Below are 19,969 nucleotides of genomic sequence, written 5' to 3'. Positions count from 1 at the left end.
GAGAAATCAGCCTTCAAAGTTTATGATTTCAGGCATTTCTCATGCAGAAACTATCTTTAAATCCTTAAAAAGTGTTGTTTTAACATTGAAAATGGGGAAAATAACAGCATAGAATAATGTATAGATATACAAAGGTTAGTTTAGTGCAATAAAATAGATTTTTAAAAATTTGACATTCCAGCATGTTTTGGCCATTTTCTCTGTAACAGGATTTGCGACGAGTGACTGGTTTGGCTTTGTCTTTGCCACATTTATGACTTGTTTCTCACATGAACTTGAATGCTTGTTAGTCTTACTTTATTGGAATGATGGCACACATTATAATCAACTTTCAATATCTGTAGAAATACTCTATGTTCTTCATAGCCTGCAAATAGCAATTATACAGGATGCAGTCACGTTCTAGACCTAAATTAATGACAATCATAACATCTGTATGCACAATGATGGTCAAAGGTCATGATAGCATTTTTAACACACAACTTCAATCTTCAATGCATTTCATGAGTTGCTATGGTAGCTTGTATTAAAATTATTACCATGATAACAATAACATCACTATGACATAAGTAGACTTAAATATTTAATAGATTTCTAGCTGCAGAGAACATTTCTATAGCAATATCAATGGAGGATGTTGCTATGACAATACATTTCCAACTGATGTTGCTATGACAATATCAACTGAGAATGTTGGTACTGTACCATGCATATTGTTACTTGCATGACTGTTCTAGTATTTAAGCATCTCATGTTTTCACTAAATGCCAATGAAATTTCTTCAAATGTGTTTGTCAATAAATTAACATTCTTTTACAGCCGGGCACTGACTGCATCATACAACCGTCGTACAGCAAGTCCAACTCTACTCCCAGAGAGCGCTGGATGACATCACGTTGTCTACCGATTGTTGGGGGCAGTCTGAACTTATTGTCAATTAAAACGATCGTGGTATTGCACACTCCATACAATCGTGTTGCCTGATTAACATAGGGTGCAGTGCGTGCCCGGTTTTACGCTTTAAACAGTTAATCATTCATTTTATTATTATTAATACTAATTTTTCAATATTTTCATTTTCAATTCAGAAGCATTACCTTATACATACTACTTTTTACAACACCAATGCGTTTTTTTTTTTATATAAAGTTAAAAGTAATACCTAATAATAATTGGTTATCATGTCATTATTCGGTCTGCAAATTAAAATACATTGACATTACAAAATCAAAGAGAAGTATAGTTGAACTTGCCTTGTCAAATCCAAAATTGCATTGAAAAATTGTTTGACTTGCAGACGGTTAATGGAAAACACAATTTGTCATGTAAAATTAGATCGACTTACAAAATTGTTCAGGCAAAGTCAACTTAAGCAAGTAACTGTAATAACGTCAATTAGAAATTTTTGCTATTCTTGTAGCTTTTATGAAAATATATTATTTTTTATAACATGCCTAAAAAGATCCTTGTCATTTGATTGGTGGATTTAATATGACATGTAACAAGCTTTTTACACCAGTTAATGGCAAACTGCATCATTCTTCATGTAATTTAGTTCCATATAAATTTTGGTTTCATTTGTTGTGTTCATTTGCATGCCTTAACCTAAGCTTTCATTCGCTGAAAGTGAACTGTTCAATTCGGAAAAAACAATTATGAACAAGAATCTATTTTAGGTATACTATAAAATAGAAAATTATTTTAATAATAGAATATTTTAATATGCACAAAAAAAAACCCCCCACAAACACCTAGTTCAATGAGTTGCATGAATTCAAAACTGACAAAAGTGAACACTGTAATTCAAAGCTAGGGATATGCAGCAATAATTTTATTCTGTGCCTACCACTTCCAACATTGTACCCTGTAATAACGTATGTAGGTAGGAAGAAACTTCCAAATAGTGGATCAAGATGGCCGAAGGGGAAAATAAGGATACACCCCGCATTTTATTGCAAAAAATGCAAATATACAATTACAACAGTTTCAAAAACCAGGAACATTTTCAGATCTGCTCTTCAAAATACTAGATCAAAAAGGAATATCAAATTCAATTCATTTCAAAACTTTTATATTAAAGAGAGCTGAAAGATAAAATTTATCTTATTTTCTGTTTAAAAAAAAGCTAAGATTCCATTGATTTTTTTCAAACAAAAGCTAAGATTCTATTGGCAGCTAAACAATTTGTGTAACATTTCTTGAGAGTGTAATTTTCAAAAAAAAAAAAAAAAAATACAGTATTTTTAATCATTGAGTTATTCCCAAAATTATTTTAATTTTGGTAGTTTGTTTTTTTACAACATATTTACAAAACCTAGATGTGAGCTTGGCAATGTATACAAATAACATTGCAATATTATATTACCAGAAATGTCACAAATTGCAGTTTAGCAAACTCTCTAAGAAAGTAATAAAAATCAAAAGAATCAACAATTATATATATGTACCTATGCAAAGACATACGTGGCAGATAAGCTAAAAGATTATCAATAAAAGCAGGGACATCGTGACAATAACAAAAGCGCCCTCTGTTTGAGATGCAAAGATGTTGGTCCAAAGTAACATACAAAAACACGACAAGTATAACAATGGCAAATCAAGAATACAAAATTATACTGAAAAACAATTTCATTTTGTTCACACATCGATGGCTATTTGTCCTCACCATAATAGATTCAAATATATGTCTACATTTTGTAATTATTGTGTACCTGCTGGCAGTGTTGGCACTAGCAATTACATTTCATATTGCAAAAATACAAATTCATCAAAAAGAACAAAATGATTAAACAATTAGAAACATCCCCTTTCCTGGTGTAGCCAACCACTTCCAAGTCAATCAATAATTTGGAGGACTATTAACATTTTAATAACTAGAATCCCTTCCTTTCATAGTGCATTATCACCCACACTTAAGTTGGATAGTTAGAATAATTGTTATGCAATTTTGGTAACAATGTAATCAACCATTGACTCTTGGTTTAGTGAATTCATAAATTTGTAAAAATTAATGCAAATTTCTTATAAGATCTGAGGCTAGGACTACTAACTTATTGGGAATATATTATATTTGTTAATATTCTTAAAAATTGTCCTGGTCACAGTGAATACCAATTCCTAAACTTTTAAAAATTTTGGAAATATGCCAAATAAATGTAGTTTGTGCTGAAAAATATTGGCACTATAGCAATAGAGCTTTCCAAACTGTCAATCAAATTTAGCAACAGATCATTCAAACTAAGCAAAAGATCAAAGAGAGTCAGCAATATGTGTGATTGCTCAACATAAAATGATCTTATAATTTGGCTTGGAAGAGATAAAATACATATTGAATGTATACATCCCTTTAATATATTTGGTTATAAAATGTGAAGAATACAATTCTGAATAAAATGTCCGCAAGTGGCTACTACAGGCATCATCATGTTTACGGTCATATAAACAGTATTCTGTTGAGGGGAACAAATACAGTTAGTAACTTGGTGAGTGGTAAACATGCAGTACATGAGCAGGGGCTGCACCAGTGTTTCCTGGGGATGGAAGGAGAACAGGTGGGTCCTGCATTGGACAGATCAAGCCCCCATTTGCCATGAGTGCTAAAATGTCTCGGAGCAGCTTAAATTGGCCCAAAATTATTCAGTTTTTCTTGGTTCCAGTGGCTAAGGCCAAATTACATTGGTCCCCATTGGAAATTGTTGGATCCACTGTCAATCAGTTTAACTCCCTATCTAGCAAATACAGGCACTGGAAAGGAATAGATGTATTAAACTTAAAATCCGGTGAAGATACTTTTACCTAGTTACAATGAACCAGTTAAAAACAGGTGTTTTTAATATCTGAGCATGGCCCTAATGCCATCTAGTTTATTTCATCAATTTTTCAACTGATAATCAAAATAGAAACAATAACAATATTTTTTACATTCCATTAACTATTTCCACTTCTACAAATATAATACTATAGTTGAATATATTAAAATAATTGCTATTATACGATCACCGACATTTTTTATGGTAGAGTTTTGCAAAGAAACAAGATACTGGATGCAGATGTTTGGCCGGTTTTATCTGGGTCAATGGTTGGTTCTGTTTTGCATTTCATACAATCTCCTGAAGTGAAAATTATGCGACATAATAGTAAAACATTTGTTTGCCAATGATGCAAACTAGACTGATTTGATCATTTTACCAATAATGTACTACATGCACATTTCCACACTACGTATTCGTGAAGCAGATGTACAGCTAAGCATGTGAAACAACTGCGCAAACATATCACATGTGTATTGAAGGCCTAATGTATGGATTACAAACTCAAACTCTCTGCAATTTTCACAGTATGCGGCACCATATGAGAACTGTTGACGCATCATACAGGAGATTACTTTATGAATAAAAGGCTAGGCCTGCTAGCCTTGACTTGTAACAACAGGGTTCACAGTCACCAAGTCCACGTGAGTTGGAGGTAAGCGTGGTCAACACGTAGTCAGTTTGGGAACGAGGCTTGATTTGGAAATGGCATATCCATCCAAGAAGAATTTAACTTATACAGTAAATAAAATCCAATAGCTGTTAGGTATCCACCTTGAAGAAATTACTGGTAAATACGCAACTTGTGTTGGAGATGGCATATCAATCCAATACAGTATATAAAATCTGATAGTTTTTAGTCTCTACTAACTAGTCTTTCTTGTATCACACTTGGGTGCATTCTAACGAGTTCCACTCCGATTCAGAGTCTGTGTCAGAAAAATTTTCATCTGGTTCATCTATATGAACACCGCTAACACCATCAATTAAGTCCACTGAAGGTCGCCTATCCCCATCCACTGATGAGAAGTAACAAATTACCTGTGCAAGGAAAAGTATACGAATTTCATTTAATTATTATCATTTAACAACTTCATTCAAACGCCTGCGGTGGACCAGCGTCCCACCCAGTGGGAGCATCAGGCTACTTGAAACTGGGGATAAGCTCCAGCCCTACGGTATGAACCCTGTGGCCCACCAAGGATTTACTTTCTTAATCAACCGCATCACAGTGCAAAATGAAAAAAATTAGGAAAAGAAAACAAAAATGACCACTGAAAGCAAATATCAGAAAGCAGTTCTTAAATAAAAAAAATTGCAATTTTTATGATAAAGATCATAAATACCAAATACATTGCACAAAGTCTATTAATACTGGCTGCTCAAAGGTACTTGAAGCATTGATGCATATTATTTTTGGACATATGATTTCCTACTTGATGTGATGTGATTTCCGAATAAATACATGATCTTTAATAGTAAAAACAAATTGTAGTATTCTCGGCCAGTTCTATTTTTGTTGTAGGGGTGTTCTTTAAAAAACAATGGCAAAAATTAGTTGGTTTATCCAGTTAAGTATTCACGGAATAGACACATGATTTATAATAGTAAAAACAAATGTTAATATTCTCTTCATAACAATCATGAATTAGTATGTCACACTAGATACATCCTTTTGAATAGTACCACCCACTAATGAATGAAAAGTCAGCTTCTCCATTCTTGTAGCTGCCTGCTGCTACCTAACAACCATGCATGGCTCTAATCATCTTGGCTAAAAAAAACGGACATTTATTGCTTTATTGAAGTTTACGCTGATTTATTCAAGGTTCAAGAATCAAGATTCAAACTTTATTCTTATCTATTTCTTTAAATTCCACTGCTTGCATACATACATACATACCATTCACAATATAAAATTAATATAATACATTAATTTAAAATTTAAAAAATTTTAAATTTTTTTTAATTATAATTATTATTTATTAGAATTTTCATCGTCTATGGTTTAGGTTTAAAAAATTTAATGGTTTGCGAAAGGAAGAAAAGATGTCGTTCAGTGCGAGAGGCTGGCAGACGTTATCTAACACTACCTATCCAATCCTACCTATTGGTATAAACATAGAGATCAGCTTAGCTCAGTCGGCTAAGCTGGTGGTAGCCACTGTGTGTGTACTGAAGGTGTTTACACCAAATAAATCCATCCATCCATCCATTTTAATGGCTGATTAAAAATTATATATTATTTTTGAAGATATTTGTGCAAAAAAAATCATTTGTAATGATGTCATCCACATAAAGTATGTTTGTTAAATTGAGAGTTTGTATTGGGAGGTTAATAATTGGAAGATGTTCTGGAAGTAGACCCGATTTAATAGAATATCCACAAATGAGGAATCTAGAACTAGATTATCTACTGTACCTTAAAATTAGGAGAGTAGAGTCGATTTGTTTTGTCTTTGTTTGCTTTGTCTAGCTCATCTTTCTGTAGCGTCATCTCCAACACTTGTCTACTGTGAGTACCTTCCAGTTTAATATCCGGAAGAAGGTCCACGCTGCATTGCTTTACAGATTCACACTTGGAGTTTAAGATGAAAAATGTGTTTACCCAAAAATGAAACATCTTATCCTGAAGAAAAAGAAAAAATAAATAAATAATTATTAATTTTAAATGATTAACATGATTAATAAACGATACTACTGTATCTATACAGCTGTGATTTGGAAAAACATTCTATCCATTTTCGAGATATTTGGCCTGGGAGCATCCTAAGGATGTAATTTATCATGTGAATTGATCATATACCCCCAAAAATGTTTAGAAATATGAAATTAATATGAGAGTTACACATTATATCCATCCATCAAAGCAAAGACATTTGAAAGAGTGCATTATATCCACAAAGCATTGCAAAGTTGGCAATTGACCAATCACAGAAGAAAATTATGGATATCTAATTAGTTTTCTAGCTGGTAAAAAGGCATAATACCAAGTTTGATTTTGATCAGAGTGCAAAAAGAAGATCATCTTACAATCTGTCTCTTATACACATCTAGATGTGTATAAGAGACAGAATTCACATTGAAATGAGTGCACTTCCTTGTAATTTAAGGAAATATAAATAATTTTTTGGTTATTAAAATAGAAAGTGTCTATTCTTCATATAGTGAACTTAAATAAAATGATTATTTATATTGTATAAGCTCAATTAATAATAATGCTGTTTTTTTAATAAAGTAGCTGTAGTGGTTACTGATAATTTTTTAATTATTTGTATAGAGTAAACAGAAGAAAGCTTCCTTATTAAATCGCATTAAAATAAAATACAAGCCAGTCAAACCAATTATACTGTATATAAGATATTAGCCAAATGGTTCATCATGATTAAAGTAATTTATCATTAAATTTTAATACATATTTTTCAGATTTTATATTTTAATTACTTTCAAAACTTCTGAAATCTTTATTAAGTATAGGTGTCCACACATAAAATTAAAACAATAATTAACATATACTCTATAATTTAAAAAAAAAAAATTATCATTAAAAAAAATTAAAATTTGTTGTTAATTAAATAAATTTATGTTTCTTTAAGTGAAATGTTATTAACAATAAAGTCTGTTTTGTTTAACAAATAAATTTAATAATAATAATAATAATAATAATAATAATAATAATAATAATAATAATAATAATAATAATAATAATAATATGTGCTAAGTCAGACTTCAGGGACTATCTTTTGTGTTATTTTCCACTTAACATCGTTTTTTGAATGTTCTTTAATTTCTCCATCGTTTAAGTTCCCCCTATGGTAAGTTTCAGTAACAATAATAATAATAATAATAACAATGAAATATATTGATTAATTATGTCAATTTATTTGGTTTACTTTACCTTCTTCAATTTATTTGATTTGTGGAAGAATTCAATCTTGATGTCTCCACAAATAGGAAGCCCTCCTTTTGGTATACTAAACATTAGTTTTTTATCAGCTCGTTTTACACCCTATTGAGGAAAGAACATATTCAATTATATATTTTATTAAGCAGACTAATAATGAGAAAAACTTTCCTAAAGAAAGTGTTAAGTTGTTTAGTAGATGGCTCAAAACATTGAGTATGATGAAGATATGTACTACAGCAACAAGAACAACAATGCCAACATTGATATAATACAGGTATGTTTAATAAATGAATAAATTTTAATGATAATAATAAATAAGAAAGATGGAGAATATAAAGAGGATAAAACAATAATGATGATCAGTGATGATGACATGATATTGCCGATGATATTGATGTAGATAAGGATGATACTCTGTAAGTTACAACTTATAAGCAAGATAGAAAATATAAAACAAGTGGGGAATTAATCAGAACTTACCTGTAATGGCAAAGATGTGTAAGTCTTTACTTTCTGTTGGTTTATAATTACATATTGATGATGATGATAACAATAATGATGACTAAGATGATGATGTAGATAAAGATGATACTGAACTCTTTAAGTTACCAAATTATATATCCACAAGTTCAAAAATATAAAAAAACTAGTAAGCAATTATTTAGAACTTACTTCTAAAGGTAAAGATGTGTAAATCTTTACTTTCTGTTGGTTTATAATTACAAATGGAGTACATGTTCCACTGTTTGACAACATTGGTATCGTATCAAAATGGATTGCTTGTAACAGCAGTGTAGTCGGTAGGTAGTCTAACCTATTGAGTACCAACTGGCCATAATAATCCACATACCGGCGCTGACTTGGAATTGTTACACCCTGCAAGTGAATTACATCTCCAAATATTAACAACCAAGGATCTATAAAAACAATAAAACTAACGCAAAATGTCACCAGGATGGTGCAGTCAAAGTGCAAAGTTGCCGCCTTCATTGTATTTGGAATACAAATGATGCAAACATTAATGAAATGTATGTTATGTAATTATAAACACATATTAAGATATGTGTATATAATCATTATGTAATTATATACACATATCTTAATAAATCATAGCATATGATGCAATTTGAAAGTCAACGTTGTTAATAAGTTACACAAAGCTGAATAAGCTTAATATACTTCGCCAAATACAAGTCTGAAGACCAATCTGAGTATAGGCTACAAAAGAAGGTAAAAAGGAGAGAAACAAGAAGAAAAAGAATGGTTTAACAATGTCTAAAATCAATATAGTAATCAATTCAGTTGGGTGTACTAGATGTTCTAAAGTGAACAGTTGTCAGGAAAGCAGTTTCACAATGCCATGGCTCTAAGAAAATATGCTTCTTTTTTTGTTTTGTTCAAAACCAAATTTTTTTTGATGAGTTTTTTTTTTCATTATGAATATGGCAAGTTTATAGCTTGAGGAAATTCTTGGACAACAGCTCTACTCATCAATATGTGAAATCAGATTCTAATGACTTAAGACAAAGACACAGACCTTCAGCCAATTGATCATATAGCTACAGTATGCTTGGAGTTTCTGAGACTGATGAATGATGCGCTAAGCTTGGTAATCCAACCTGACCTTTTGACCCTAACCTCAGCCATCATCACATTAGCTAGAATGTCTGCGAGTGACTAGGCTCTGAACAATTGTAATTTTATGTGATATGCAGTGACTGACAATGAACCAACAACACAAAATTATGGCAAATGATGTGATAATACTGATTCTCTAATAAGCTTTTAATGATTGAACTATCTACAATATGGTACTTAGTGTATTTAAATCAGCAGGTTCTGAATAATATAAATATCAATTAAACTAAATAAAAATAACGTATATTTGTTAACAATAGCAACAAATGCATTTTTCAATAGAATCTTATTTATATTATGGTTGACAAGGGCATGCTATACCAATGCCCACAGATATGCATTACAGTAAACTTGTCACCCAATTCTACAGAAGTTGCAAATACACTAATTTTGTAGAAGAGCCTACTTAATCCAGTCTCTGTATATAATTTACATGTGATAGTCATTTGAATTCAATTGCTTTGTTGAAATTCTCATAAACAGCTTGTAGTATGGTGCCTAGGATGAATTAATTATACCGCATGAAACTAAAGCAGCGCTGGTCAAAGGCAACATGAATGTCCAACGGCATTTTGGGGAAAAAAATTCCAAAAAATAAAACTGTTGTACAGACCATTTGTGCTAGAGGCACTTTACCAGGACAACTTTCATGGTCGGGAGGCAAAAACATTTTTTTCCAGGCCTGAACTAAAGAATCGCTTGAAAAACATTATGGCCTATGCCCCAGTTAAATTCTTTCCAGAATGAAAATGCTGCAAAGAACGGAATCAATAGCATAACGATGACCCCAAAGTAGAAGTACAATATGGAATTTTAAAGCATCTAACTGTGAACTCAGAGTTCTTACAAAAGAAAAGGTATTTCAAAAAATTAAACAAAACATGACATAAAATGTCATCAAATTATTTAATTCAAACTTTTAAAATTTCATAATATACTTAGATAAACAGCTTCAAATTTTCGTAATTCTAAATTCTTTCAATTAAAGTAAATACTGTCAATATGAGGATGCACTTTATTTTCTAGTAAATGTTTTTGAAGGCCAAGGCTTAGGCAGTGCAGAAAGTGGAGCAATGATCTATAGTACTGTGACTCTTAAAAAGGGAAATTAGATTGGAAGTCAAAAACTATGTGAAAATTTTATAGGGCAACTTTGATTTGGTAATGAAAAGTATGAGATCTGACAATCTGGCCCTGCAGACGACTATAAAAAAAAATCCAATATGGGACCCTGAAAGGACAACAATTTTATAAATAATAATAATATTCCACAACTACGATGAATAAGAACTTTTGCACAACAGCAGAATATGCAAATGACCTTGATATGTGCGCAGGTGGTTGTGACATCATGATTTAATGAGCTTTTAGGATAAAGGCTTCAGCTCTTGTTCCTTAACCATCATCAACACTGATACAGGCATATTCATTTTGCTTAAAGGACATCATTACTAGTAGCACCTGTCTCATATGACAGAATCATTACCTACATCTCAATTAGTCATTCTAACTCCTAATCATATGCTACATTAGTATTAGTTAATGTAGTCTTCAATGTTATCATTTACAGCAACAATAGATGTTATGTGTCTACATTGCCGCTACTTGTTTAACCAGTAGAACAACCACAGCACTTAGTTCAAGAAAAAAAACTGTTGTGCTGAAAATCTGGGCCAGACCTCGGTAATTTTTCAGGTGTTCAGTGCCAAACATTGCTCTACCAATGCATTTTTAGCTGATAAATTGATAACCACAAGTTTAAAACGGTTAAGGTTTCAAACTTTGAAAAGTGGCCAACAAGTATTTGTACCCCTTAAGACAAAATGTTCTCTTTTTTTCCTTTTTTTTTTTAAAAGCTGATTAAAGATTGTTAAGAAGGTTGGGATTGGGCAAACCAGAATTTTTTTTGCCTTATTACAGTTGATGGTGATTAATTAGAGCATTTTTTTATGATGAAAATTTGGTTGGGCCACGTTGGCACACCTACTATAAATACAATGATCTGGATTAGGCCTACAGTATTACTATAATGGTGTATGATGGAACGATAGACTTACCTTTCCGTTGACGGTCCTAGCAAAAGCGTAATGGTCCAAAGCCTTTTGAGAGTCTGTGAACATTTGTCTGTGCAGCATGTAGGCACAGATCATCACCCCAGTTCGCCCCTGTTACATTTCAAAGATGATTCAAGATACAAATACTATAGTATAGAACTTACACAATTTAAATGAATTGTGTTAACAGAGACAAGTTACCTTTCAATGTAATAATACCTGTACATATACTAAACTTAAATAATGGTTTTTATTTGTGTCACCTATTGTACGTTGCTAATTAATATATTCCACAACAATTTCTATTTTGTCTCCCACATGTATATAAATGATAGAATAACCTGAAGTTGTTCCTAATCAATCTTAAAATATCACAAGACTGCAATTATCTACCAAAACTCAGTCTATGTGGCACTCCACCTTAAAAAAGACTATTCTACATCAACCAGAGTGATCAGCATTATCATATGCATGCAATAATTCACAATTAACGTCTAGCGAACGGTCATGAACCTACAGTCTTTGAAACATTCATTTAGAGTTTTTACTGAGATGGTGTGTAGCTTACCTTGCCAGCCTTACAATGAATGACAGCCACGTTTGTGTCATGTTCTCCCAGCCAGCCGTCCAAATCCTCACAAAATGGTTTAAATAGGTTGAAATTAGGTGGGTTGTGGTCGTCAAATGGGAAGTGTGCTACTCTATTTCCAAATTTTGAAATGTCATAATTCCTTTCGGAGCATCTGTGATGAAAAAATAAAACTGAATGATGAAGACAAAAAAGTCCTATTCAATTCTAAAGATAATCGCAAAACTTTCTTACTCACTAAAACTCTCTCAATTGGAGTAGCTTGCCTAAGAGGACCTCTTCAGACATGAACAATGGGATTGGTGAGTGTTGTTTGCAGTTGTAAGAAAAAAATCTTTGCAGAATTTAAACTCGGAACCCTGGTAGTAAAAGCAAGCACCCTAACGAGCAGCCTACATTTCAACTCTTCAACAAAAAGCATCATTTTTACCATTCACAGAGTTGTAGCTTTACAAAACTAAAGGGTGTGGGTGGTAGACATTTTAAGGGTGGGTGATAACATTGGTCAGTAAACTCTAAATAAAAAGAGTGGATTTTAAAGATGGAAAATACGGTTAATAAGGGTTGGTGGAAGGCCATGAAATTAGCTTTAACTGGGTGGAAAACTTCAAGGCTGGGTGGCCCCGCACACCTTTACCAACCATAACTACATCCCTACATTCAGTATTAATTTACCATCCATTGAACGTTTTGTGACCAGTGATTTTAAAAAGCCCTGTGATAAAATTTTAAGTTCTACAGTATTGAAAAGCTTGTGGAAGGCTTTGATAGAAATGCAAGTCACACTATATCACTATTCCATCTCAATTGTTTTCAAGCAATATCACACTAAATATTTATTGCCTTTGCATTTTTCTCTGTTTTTTTTTTTTGTAAGTGTTGCTGGGCCCTGGAGGAAAACAATGTTTTTGTACCAATCAGGCTACACAGGGTTAAGAATAAATAAATAAAAAATAATAAAAATAAATTTATATTTAACAATACAAGATTAACTCACAAATTATAAACCTTAAAATGGTCCTTGTGACGCTCATTCAAAAATCTGAATGGAAAGAAAAACAGTAAATTAGAGTGTGCAATTATGTGTGGTTTAATTTTTGACACAGATTTCAATAAGGTAAATATATATAAATAGTCTTATACTGCTCCTTCTGAAAAATCTTACTCCCCTGTTAGGCAAGTTTTACTGATTTTTAAGTTTCTTTCAACTACGGTATTAACTATGTATATTAGAAATTTACAATAAGAATTAACCTTTAAAGGCACAAAAGTATTCATTATGGCATGACTGGATTTATTTACAATGCTCACTGCAAATAGAAAAGGTATCTCACTGTAATGCAAGGCATACCTTGTGCTGACGATTGTCAGCCAATATGATTTCACCAATAAAAATAAAATGACAAGGCGTGAGGTATTATTATTATTATTATTATTATTGTATACTTATATAGCGCATATCAAACTTCTCTATGCGCTGAAACATCAACTAAAAAATAAACCAAAAACTAAAGAGGGCATTAAAGAGAGAAAGCAGAAGAAAAGAGGTGTGTCTTCAAACGCGACTTGAAAAGTGTAACATTATCGGCCTCACGGACAAGCTGTGGAAGACTGTTCCAGAGAGATGGAGCTGATATTAAAAATGCACTGTCACCATAGGTGCTAGTACATGTTTGTGGTTTATGTAATAGATGATGTGATGATGATCGGAGGGTCCTTGTAATTTTACGATCACTAATAAGGTTTGTTATGTAAGAGGGTGAATTATGTGATCTACATTCATTTTACAGATCATTTTAATGATGACACGCTTCCTCTAGATTGGAAGGGTTCAGGAAGAGTTCAGGGTCACCATGACATTTTATGCAAACTTTATAAACAAACTATTATAAAAAAAAAGTCTTTCCCCAAGTAAAAATGAAGTGTAAGGCTGTAACGATACTTGTAATGTAGTAATACCTTAAATTGAATGATTATCTTACCTTACAACACTTTCAATGTTGTTCCTGTACACACCCTCCAACTTGTCTGCAGGAAACCCCATAGCAATGATGTTTGGGTAGATATCTGTTCTAATTGTTAAGTTTACCAACTTTAAACACAAGATAGCTTGTTAAAATATCCTGCTAGCTGCAACAATCTCCTGGATATCAGCAATCTCAAACTTCCCCGAGCAAGCATAATTCTCCCGAAAATATTAATCTCCTACAAATTTGGAATGTTTGCATGTTTTGATGTTTTTTACTGTATATTGAATCCTTGAAGAAAGCTGGTCATAAAACAACATGCGCAGCAAAATACAAGAAGTAGTGCATACACTGTTTAAAAGTAAGCTCATTGTTCCAGTCCCTAAACTACTTTCTCCCGACTTGGAATCCCTGTAGGCGGTTATAGTATTATTATGCTTCCAACTGCAGATTCCTGGGTACAAATCAATTCAAATTTATTAATAAAACCAACCCAGCCTAAAATATGACACAGTGGTAGTGGTTGAAGATACAGTAGAAAAGTTCCCTCCTCAGATTTCATATTTCTTTAATAAGGTATAATACAGTATTTGTTTTAACTACCAGCTCATCCTTTATTTCTGACAGATTTTGATAATTGTTGTACAGTACAGTATGGTCTTTAAAAAATATAATTATTTTTTGCAAAATGTGTTGAGATATTAAATGAACATTTTTGTTTGAATTGGATTCTAACATCTCATTCTCCATGAATTCAACAACACATTTTACTTGCAGTCAACATGTGTCAGGTTTTATCACTACATACTGCACTTAAATTTACTGATAAAATATTTACTATACAAAATGTAGTGTAATTTACTTTCTGAATGAGCCACCATCATAACAATTATTATTTACATAGGATTTAACACTAGTAAACATGTCTGTCAGTTTTAGTGCTTCATAAGTGCAACTTATATGTTTTCTGACTATTCCAGATGGACAATATGAAAGAAAAAAGGAATGCCAGTCCTAGGCTATTGGAGTGTAGTATATTTCTTTATCATAATTTTAATTTCTGAATTTTTTAAATTTTATCTACAGCATTGGTATACTTCCAATTCTAGATTGACGATTTCTGGAATTTTAATGCTAAAAAGGATACAGCTAAGATCCAGATCATAGCTTCCATCTGTGAAACGTCGCTTCTTCTTACTGACTATTACACGCAATTTCCACGCCATGGCCTCTACATTGACCTGTAAGAAAAATAATAGATTTTCAAGGGATAAAATTATTTTAATAATTTAATATTTGTTTATCCATTGTTAATGTATGTTTACTTTATATAGATTATCCTGTGGAATTACTTGGAATTATTACTAAACTAGTCCGTCTGCAATGTGAATTTCTGTAGCTGTAGCGTTTATATAATTGAAGAAAAAAAGAATTTCAGTATTTAGTGATAACAACAATATCACAATAATATTAATAATAACTGTAGTAATTAGTATATGAATATTATATACCATTACATTTTGTGGTAAGTCAACTAAGCCACAGTTGAACATTTAATTCTGTATAATTTTTTACTTTTTTTCTGTAACTTTAGAAACGTCACAGTTGAACAGAAGCATAGATAGCATCCTGATTCTCCTAATCCTAGGCTACAACATAACAATGTTTTTTTACTAAATAAAATGAAATGACTGGAGCAAAATGAATTGCTATCAAAAGAATGGCATAGAAATGTAGTAGGTTTCAACAATTACCAGTACAATTACTGCAATCTTGCGTAGTACGATGTTGTAAAGGTACTATTAGCCCTAGGCAGGCCAGGTCTACTAGGCCCGGGCCTAGCATAAACCTAGCCTAGGCCTCTACACAGGCCAGGCACTACTACGGTACTAGTACTAGGCCCGGGCCAGGCCAATCTTCTTCTGTCAGTTTCTGAGTGAAGAGCAACACAGGCTGGAACAGCGCCCCTTTTCCAATTGAAAAATGATTTTAAATATATTCTTACCTCTCAAGAAAACTTCCGTATGTCCAAAATCAATGTATTTTGATATTAAAACAATTTTGATAAAGTGACAAGTAAAAACTTTATTGAAAATCGAGTCTTGTAGATGTACACCCCGGAAACTTTATTTTTATCCGCACTTGAACTTCCGCTCTAAAATGGCGACGAAATCAACTAAATTTGTATACAAAAAAAAATCCGTACCGCAGAAAAGTAATCCTATGTATTAGCAAATTGAATGCAAAATATTATAGAAATTTTCATTTGGTAATTTTATAAAGTAATGTAATACGTCTACTGCTAAATATAACTTCAAGAGTAATGAGAATAATATACAGTAAGAGTTTCGCTATGAAACACTCCGCGGAAGAATAAAATAGAGTACTGTACAGACACAAAGTGAGCTGCAGCAGTATTGTTTCGTTCAGAACCCCCCACAAAGAAATGGAAGCAACCAAAAATTGACTTTTTCACGTTTGATAGTATTGACGTCATGTAAAGTTATGGATTTTACAATTTGCAGAAATATTTTATTATAATTCATGATTCGTTCTAAAGGAACTGAATAACAAGCGCTATAACCTGAGTCAGTATTCATTATTAGGAAAGTTTGCAAAATAGGCCAAGGCCTTTTTTGAATTTTAAACATGTAAAAACAACAGCCCTGTCTCAAAACACATCTTTTTATTTAATTTATATTTTTGCTAAATTCCGGATTTATATTTCTAATTTAAGAACATTGGTGCTTTTAGCAAATGCGCTCAATCGAGATTTAACTACTACTACTATTACAGTATTATTATTATTATTATTATTATTATTATTATTATTATTATTATTATTATTATTATTATTATTATTATTATTATTATTATTATTATTATTATTATTATTATTATTATTGTGACATGTCATTCAATTAATATTGAAAAGTTATCGGACCTATATCATCAACTTAGACATAATCTCACATCATATGACATCAATTCATTTTTGTTATCTCATACATCCTCGTCACGTCACACATGTAGTCACTCACATCACGTCGCTCATGTCATATCCGTTACCTCACATACCATTGCAGGGATTTGGTCCACAGACCATAACATTACTATTCTATTACATCACTTTGCGAGTAATCGCGTCACATCACAATATCATGTCAATCATGTTTAGAAAATGAAAGTGAAATTGGATTGTTGAGTTGAGCTGATCGGTCTTGATTTATCCTGATTTATCCGGGCACGCCTGTTCATATTCTTTAAGTGGTTTATACACTACAGTTTTGTTCTTGTACCACTAAGGAAATGATGATATGAATATGATTTAAACACACGTCAGTAGCAGTTTGCTTTAAATTACTACCAGGCATTCTGCGAAGAAGAAATCGCTAGGCCTAAGTTTTTACTTTGTTTGGGTTAATAAACTTGAACATTTAAAATGGAATGGAGAAAAGTTCGGCATATATCGCGACGCATAAATAAACGGTTTTGCATTGGCAAACAACTCATCAAAGTTGTCGTAAAATGTTGATCTATATTTATTTAATTTTATATATGTCCAATGATTCAAATATTGTTTTAACGTAGGCCACTTCCATAACAGTATACTTAAAGGCCCCAGAAATTAAATTGATTAGGAATCATTTTTAAAACTTTGCGCCCGATCCTTTGACTTACTACAAAAGCGTAGGCCTACCACTCTACTAACTAGGCCTACTGCAGTCATATTTTAAGCTATTTATATAACTCAGTTTAATGTCATGAGACCATATTTTCAGTGTGTGCAAGTTTTTTGGTCTTTTATTGAGGAAACAATGTCTAAGGGAAACACATTTCTTCAATGATTCATCTATTTGTTCATGGTTTGTCCTATTATCATATTTTATGTGTTTTTGTGTGTTTTTTGTGCTTGGATTTTTATTGATAACAATTTAAATGGATTTTAATTTTTTTAATAGAAGTGTAATAACACGCAAGTTGGTCCATTGTGTTTAATTATTAGACAAACAAAACGATATCTGTGTCATTCTATATAGCGCCCTCAATAAGTTTACATTCTATGTCAAAGGGCACTGGAAGCATGCGTTTGTTGTGAGAACGTGTTACGAAAAGTAAGTCAAGAATAAGAACTTTGGTGTTAGTCTAGCTTCTTCTAATGTGTCAAATTAATATTTAATTTTTTATACATTGTGTAATAGGTTGACTGTAAATTCCTGTAACTAACAGTTTAGGCTTTAAATTGAAAGATTATTTTTGCCAGCTCGCATTTATCTAGTGGTAGTAGTAGTAGTAGGCCTAGCCTAAATAAATAGGCTAGCCTAGGCCTAGCATTTATGTATCCAGGGCCTAGAGGCCTGGCCCTAGTAGCCTAGCCTTGCTAGCTAGGCATAGCCCTAAATAGATAAGGTGTAGGAGTAGTGCCTAACCTAACAAAGATTAAGAAGTAATAGCCTGTAAGCCTACTAGATTCTAGAACAGTACGATAAGCAGGGCTCAGGACCCTCTATTTCGGTCCTACTAAATACCACACGGAACCACTCGCGACCACACGGGACCACTCGCGACCACACGGGTGCAAAAATGATAAAAATATTACCACACGAGAGTAGAAAACTACTTAATAATCAATAGAAACCAACTTTTAGTACAGTAATTATCCAAAATATGGTAAAAATGATTTTTTTTTTACAGGTTTTTCCGCCGTGCTTCGGAAGGTAATGCGGTGACATTGAGGTTCTGTAACGCATTCACGGCTCCAGAAACGCGTTCACCCTTGACCTCTACAACATTCACTACGTACAGTACAGTTACATTTCATCCTGCGTGTATGCCTATTTTATGTATAGGCCTATTATTCTACTATAACTGTATTTATTACTTATGTGTTTTTGACTCTTATTATTTTAATTTTAATTTTTTTTATTTGTATTGATCCTGTAGTTATGTTATGTTTTAGCCCAGAGACAAATCTAGTTAACTTCTTATGAATAATGTTTTGAAAGATGGTATTTTGAGATGTTTTCTATGAAAATAAATAAATATATGGCAGTGTTTCAATGTTAGTAATGGATATAAATGGTAGATAAGTAAGAGCACAACACATCATTTTAGAAAAAATAACAAAGGTTAAAATTAGTGACATTAATACGTTTATTACTAAACGAATATCTCGGTCGTCCCTGCAATAAACCTTCTTTAAACACTTTATTAGCATAAACAATAAGGGCTAGGCATACATTATAAAATAACAAATGGTTTATATACCGTAGCTGTACAGAGCTGATGCATGCTAATTAGCAGAGATTACTTATACAATATACTGTACATGAATTTAGGAATTCTGAATTTAGGCCAACAGTACCAGACAAAATAAAATAAATAATAATAATAATAATAATAATAATAATAATAATAATAATAATAATATAATACAATGATGATAATACTACTACAACTACTACTACTACCACTAATAATAATAATAATAATCGTCCTATAATGTGCATAAACCTCAAATGAGTATATTCGCACAGCAATAATAATAATAATAATAATAATAATTAATTTGTGAGTAAATATCTAATATATATATATTAGATGTTTACTCACAAATTAATTATTATTATATATATTATTATATATTATATATATATATAACAACTATATATATATATAACTACTTTTGGCAATACTAGACCCCTCTCAAGAGTTTTTATTTACAGTATATATATATATGTATATATACTGTAAATAAAAACTCTTGAGCTAATTCTTTACTACAAGTTGGGTTCTGTATTTATTCACTTCTAATAATATATTTTATATTAATGCAATCTTCTTTATTCCATTGATGTAGGCCCTACACTGAAAAAGGGAAAAAAAACATACTGTATACGAGTTTGACAGAAAATAAAAATAAACGATCAATCTAACAATATATAACAATTCAAATTCTCATTTTCATTTTATGTAGAATAGGTTTATTACCGTTCACGTGGCAG

General features: G+C 31.9%; 2 protein-coding genes across 3 annotated transcripts in view; one reads left to right on the top strand and one right to left on the bottom strand.

The window, feature by feature from the left end:
* Positions 1-566: 566 nt before the first annotated feature.
* On the bottom strand, positions 567-16,332 carry LOC117118472 (phosphatidylinositol 3,4,5-trisphosphate 3-phosphatase and dual-specificity protein phosphatase PTEN-like). The gene is made up of 10 exons (XM_033263064.1): positions 15,970-16,332; positions 15,112-15,205; positions 13,980-14,064; positions 12,995-13,039; positions 11,977-12,151; positions 11,412-11,519; positions 8,389-8,592; positions 7,708-7,818; positions 6,232-6,438; positions 567-4,850 (listed from the first exon to the last, which is right to left on the bottom strand). The coding sequence occupies exons 2-10, from the start codon at positions 15,188-15,190 to the stop codon at positions 4,695-4,697; spliced, it is 1,170 nt and encodes a 389-aa protein (XP_033118955.1). The 5' UTR covers positions 15,191-15,205; positions 15,970-16,332; the 3' UTR covers positions 567-4,694.
* Positions 16,333-18,040: 1,708 nt separating this feature from the next.
* Positions 18,041-19,969, top strand: part of LOC117118538 (H/ACA ribonucleoprotein complex subunit 1-like) — a 7,946-nt gene continuing 6,017 nt past the window's right edge. The window contains exon 1 of one of the 2 annotated variants that reach the window (XM_033263157.1): positions 18,041-18,079. The gene's annotated coding sequence lies outside the window, so the exon portion shown is untranslated. The other variant, XM_033263158.1, reaches the window with a different exon arrangement.

The sequence above is a fragment of the Anneissia japonica genome, unplaced genomic scaffold (genome assembly GCF_011630105.1).
Source record: "Anneissia japonica isolate Jap-2015-1 unplaced genomic scaffold, ASM1163010v1 scaffold287869_len1821871_cov162, whole genome shotgun sequence".
Taxonomy (NCBI): domain Eukaryota; kingdom Metazoa; phylum Echinodermata; class Crinoidea; order Comatulida; family Comatulidae; genus Anneissia; species Anneissia japonica.
Note: the sequence above shows the minus strand (reverse complement) of the source record. Positions and strands in the feature narration are given on the sequence as shown.